Genomic DNA, 5,511 nt, shown 5'->3' on the forward strand with positions numbered 1-5,511 from the left:
TAAAGCAGCCTCATGGTTTTGTCGGCTTCATTTCACAGCGACGGATGTTCATAGAGGAGAGGAGTTGGATTCTCTGGACTTTACCTGTGAAGCAGCAGCAGAGGAGAGTCCAGATGAGGACGGAGATCAGAGTCATGTTTTTGATGAGGAGGATTTCTGTGGCTTCTGTTGTCATGAAGGACAGCTGTCAGTCATCCAGTGTTCAACTCTCAGGACTATAAACTGTCCCAGAGCACTGGAGCATGGTGCTGCTGATGCAAAGTGGCTCTCTATGGAAATGTTCTGACTGAGTCCAACAGCGACTTGGATCACTCTGATCAGGCTGATTATTCATGGATCAATCACTTTATCACAGTATTGATTAGGAATGTGTTGATTTGTTTGGTGGATGTTTTTCCTAAATATCAGTTTTGAATGAATGAATGATGGTGCATGTGCAACATTTAGTTTGAATCAAGACATTCAAAATCTACTAAATATTCAACAAATGAATTAATTTGGGTGTTTTCTGGAGCTCAGTTTTAGTTCATGTTTATAACAGCAGCTGTGTTTTACAGACTGTTTTTGTTGACTGTTTGTTTCAGACTCAGAGAGCTGTGTCTCTGCACTGAGAGGTTTTTGTACGACGCCTCAATCAGTTTGTATCACTGTGGTGGCCTTTCGGTGGAGGAACCAGACTGGAAGTTAACTGTAAGTACATTTGACTTCAAGATTCATTCAAATTAAAAGTTTTGACTATTTTTATTGAATAAAATCAGACTTTCCTTTAATATTTTGGCTGATAATTAAAATGTAATGTTGAAGTGAATGTTACAGACATCACTGTGTTACTGATACAATTCTGTCTGATGAAGAAACTCTGATGTTGCTCTCTGAAATTTTCATTTGGACAGTTTGTACATTTTAACATGTTGTTTTTACAAAGAAACATTTATTTATTGAAGACAATATTCTGGTTTATAATTTGTCCTGTTTTGTTTTCAAACTTGGACTGAAAGAAAATCGACTTCATTGATTTGTGTGTAATAATGTTCAAACTTCAGCCAAACAAATCTGCCACAATAAGTTGGAGAAATTCAAATCATTGCATGTGTTTTTCCTGAAGCTTCATTCAGGACTGAACAGTTTAATATCAGGTCAAATCCTCTCAGTATCTGATGAACTTCATAACCTGACCCGAGCTAATTGAACTACTTGCTGTATTAGTATGATTAATATTAGAGCTGGGAAACATTTCAGCATTAAAAACTCTGTGAGCAGTGAAATCTGTGCTCATGGTCCAGCAGTGATGCCTGTGTAAATGAGACCTTCTCTTATGAGATTTGGTTTGAACTAAAACATGTGGAGGATCAAATAAAAGCCTCACACTCTGGCTTCAGTGCAGCATTTGGATCCTTGAACACTGATGTTGAAGTTTGTTCATGAAACTAAAGAGTTTCCTGCTTGAAGCTGTTTATCTTTAGCACCGAAACCTGCCTGTTGCCACGGTTCAGCAGTGATGCCTGTCTGTTGCCATGGTTACTGAGCTCAGAGAGGGAAACGAAACGCCAAAGACCAGTTTTGTCCGACGTGAGGAAGACCAGCAGAACCAGCAGCCTCCTCTGCTGGAACTAACAGGGTGGAGTTTGTTTTCTCTGTGTATGAGCTGTCTTCATATTGTCTCTGTCTCCTCCTCCAGTGGGTCGAGTGGTCCCCAACCTGACGGTGCTGGGCCCCTCCAGCCAGGAGCTGCAGCAGGGGAAGGCCACGCTCATGTGCCTGGCCAACAAGGGCTTCCCCTCAGACTGGAGTCTGACCTGGAAGGTGGACGGCAGCAGCAACAGCAGCAGCAAGGAGGAGAGCAGGAGCCCCGGGGTGCTGGGGAAGGATGGCCACTACAGCTGGAGCAGCACCCTGAGGCTCCCTGCAGACCAGTGGGGGAAGGTGGGCTCTGTGACCTGTGAGGCCACCCAGGGCTCCCAGAGTCCGGTCACAGAGACACTGACGAGAGACCAGTGTTCATAGTCCCGATCTGACTCTGGGATTCTGATTCTGGTTTTACTCTGTAACTGTTCTCAGTCTTTGTTCTGCAGCTCTGTCTCCCTCTGGTTCCCTCCCTCCTTCTCTAGTTTCATGTTTTATCTATGAAGTTTTTGTGCTTGTTACAATTTGAATCATCACAGTAAATAAACATTATTTCATCAAATGACTTGTTTTCTTGTAATAGTGACACAAAATAATGTTTCTGTCCCAATAGTTTTATTCAACTCAGAGAAATTCAAATGTTTAGACGTCATTGGTGGAAACTCTCAGGTTGAAATTCATTTACAAAGTCATCAAATCTGCCAAGACTGAATCATTGATTTGATCAGAATCATAGAATATGATCAGTTTATTAGATAAGATCAATTGAATTATTCCCATGTCCCATGAGTCACAGCGTGGCTGTGATTGTACAGACCTACATTAACATGGCCTACCCCAGTAAAACAGTTACTATTCATTGCAGCAATAGCTCCAAGATAAAAACTATTTCTGAGTCTTTTTGTTCTTGCTTCAAACGTCCTCTACCCTCTGGCTGAAGGCAACAGCTCAAACAGATGTTTACCTGGTGCCAGATGTTCCTCGTGATACTCTGCTCCCTTTTCAAGCTGCCGGACCAGTCTAGATGTTCCACAGAGGGTCGGGGGCAGCCGGGACTTTTCTGGGCCGTATTCAAGACTCTCTGGAGAACTTTATTTCTCTGTGACTGTGCAGCTGACAAACCACACACACATGCAGTAGGTCAGTGTGCTTTCAGTTGCACCAGCAGTTTTTCAGGCAGGTAGTTTTTCCTGAGAATCCTCCAAAAAGACATTTGCTGGTTCACTGTCTTTGCTATAATCAACCATCACTAACTTTAGCTCAGACTGAGAAGTTTCCTGGGAAATGAATTAACCACATATTCATCCAGGATCAACTAAAGTGTTAATGTGCACAACTGACGTTAATGTGTTTGTTCTGTTTAGTTGGTCAGAACAACAATGTGAAGTCTGAGTAATGTGTCAGTCATTTATGTTGCAGTGCATGTGTAGTTTATGTAGACAGCAGGAGTTTTCATTTATTCATAGCCATGACTGAAGGAAGAGAGTAGTGGGATACAATACACTCATAGACATGAATGGAAAAACTGTGTGTGTGTGTTTCAATGTGCAGGCTCTAATAGACACTGGTAGCGATCAGATGCTGGTGCACAGTAACCTGGTATCCCCCAATATGATGTGTAATCACAACACAATCCCTATCCGCTGTGTGCATGGAGATGAATAGTTGTATCCCACAGCGGATATGTATATAAAGGTCCTGGGGTAGGTCTACCTTCTGAATGTGGGAGTCGTACATGGCCTGTCTTTTCCTGTAATACTAGGCCGGGATCTGCCAATACTTTGTGACCTGTTGAAGGAGGATCAGCAGTGTAATGTGGTCATGACGAGGGCACGAGCTAAACATGCTGACCAACAAGAGACTCTTTCAGTCCTCCCGTTTTATGATGCGGAATTAGAGACAAAGCCCGGGAAGCCTCGAAAATCACGCAGACAGAAAAGAAATTTCAGCATACAGTTGTTGATTCGGCGGTCGAGTTAATGCCCGATTTACAAACGTCTATTGAAATCCCCACTAACATTGCTGATTTACAACAAAGTGATTTGACATTAAAGACATTATTTCAGAAAGCCATGGAGAGGGGACAAGGTGTTGAGTCTGAACATTTTAACGAAAGATTTTTTCTGCAGGATGATGTGCTTTATCGCCAGTGTGCAGCAGTCAAGCAATTGGTGGTCCCTCAGCCTGCTCGGGAGGCAGTACTGGCCATGGGCCACTCCATCCCCTGGGCTGGTCACATGGGGAAGCACAAGACAGCTGCACATATTAAGCAACATTTTTTTTGGCCAGGTATGCAAGCTGATGTTGCTAAATTCTGCAGAAGCTGCCCTCAGTGCCAGATGACATCACCTAAAACCCCCTCCAGGGCTCCTCTACCGATTATGTCCACCCCTTTTGACCGACTTGGCATGGATATTATTGGTCCGGTGGAAAGGACAAGGACCGGATATCGTTATATGCTGGTGATTACCGATTATGCCACCAGATATCCAGAGGTTTTCCCCCTGAAATCAGTTAAAGCCAAGACTGTTGCTTTTTGTCTTGTTCAGTTTTTTTCTAGAATGGGATTTCCTCGGAGATATTAACAGACCAAGGAACTAACTTTATGTCTGGTTTGCTTAAGCAGGTGTATCGGCTCCTGGGAATGAAGAGCTTGAGGACTACACCCTACCACCCACAGACAGATGGATTAACGGAGCGATTCAATCAAACGTTGAAACAGATGCTTTGTAAATTTGTGAATTAATCAGGCTCAGATTGGGACCAATGGCTGCCATACCTCCTGTTTGCATACAGGGAAGTGCCCCAGGCTTCTACGGGTTTTTCCCCCTTTGAACTCTTGTATGGCCGTGACGTTAGGGGGCCCCTGTCATTGCTGAAAGAGGTTTGGGAGGGAGACCAGAGGGCTGTGGGGCCAGTAAATGTTGTGTCTTATGTCGTACAGATGAGAGAACAGTTGGAAAGGATGAGTGAGATGGCTCAGGCCCATCTGGCAGAGGCACAGCAGCATCAGAAGTGTGACTGCTCAGCCCGTCAGAGGACTTTTGTCCCAGGCCAGAAAGTGCTGGTGTTGTTACCCATGGAGGAGAGTAAGCTGCTGGCTAAGTGGCAAGGACCATTTGAGGTTCTGGAACAGCTGGGCCCAACAACATACAAAGTGGCCACCCCAGGGCAGCAGCGCAGTTGCAAAGTCCTGCATGTGAACTTACTTAAAGAGTGGGTGTCGAGGTCAGAGGAGTCCCAAACCGCACTGTTTATCAGGAAGGTGGAGGAGGAAGATGAGGCAGATGACCAGTATTTGCCATCTCCAGCATCTATAGACCTTACTCTGGACCATTTGGCAGAGGAACAACAGTTGCAGGTGAGAGTGCTTTGCAATTTGGAAGTTTTCCGAGAATATCCTGGTAGAACAGAAGTAGTTGAACATGATATTGTACTGAAAGAGGGCTCTGCTGTGAGGCGAATGAGTTACAGGATTCCAGAGCGCTTGTTGACATCTCTAAAGAAGGAGGTGGACCTGATGTTGACGCTGGGGATGACTTGGTGGAGCGGGTGGGGAAAGCAAAATATCTAACGACTATAGATTTGTGGGCTACTGGCAGGTGCCTCTCACTCAGCAGTCACGGGAGCTGACTGCCTTTAGAACACCTTGGGGTCTGTTCCAGTTTACAGTTCTGCCATTTGGGTTGCATGGTGCCCCTGCGACGTTCCAGCGGCTTATGGACCAGGTATTGCAAGGATGCTCAGAGTTTGCCCCCAGGTAGCACTGTTATTTACAGTGCTACCTGGGATGAGCATCTGGCACATTTGAAGAGGGTGCTGCACTGCCTTCGATCAGCTGGGCTGACCATTAATCCTGCCAAGTGTGCCTTTGTCAAAACGGAAACA

At 44.8% G+C, this 5,511-nt stretch overlaps 1 gene segment (V, D, J or C); it reads left to right on the top strand.

Moving 5' to 3' along the window:
- Positions 1–629: 629 nt before the first annotated feature.
- Positions 630–2,185, top strand: LOC113126312 (Ig kappa-b4 chain C region-like; the record flags this gene model as incomplete). The annotated part of the segment is given in 2 exon segments: positions 630–690; positions 1,679–2,185. Coding segments are annotated over 2 exon segments (387 nt in total), but the record flags the coding sequence as incomplete, so codon positions are not given.
- Positions 2,186–5,511: the final 3,326 nt, after the last annotated feature.

Source organism: Mastacembelus armatus, chromosome 11 (assembly GCF_900324485.2).
Source record: "Mastacembelus armatus chromosome 11, fMasArm1.2, whole genome shotgun sequence".
Taxonomy (NCBI): domain Eukaryota; kingdom Metazoa; phylum Chordata; class Actinopteri; order Synbranchiformes; family Mastacembelidae; genus Mastacembelus; species Mastacembelus armatus.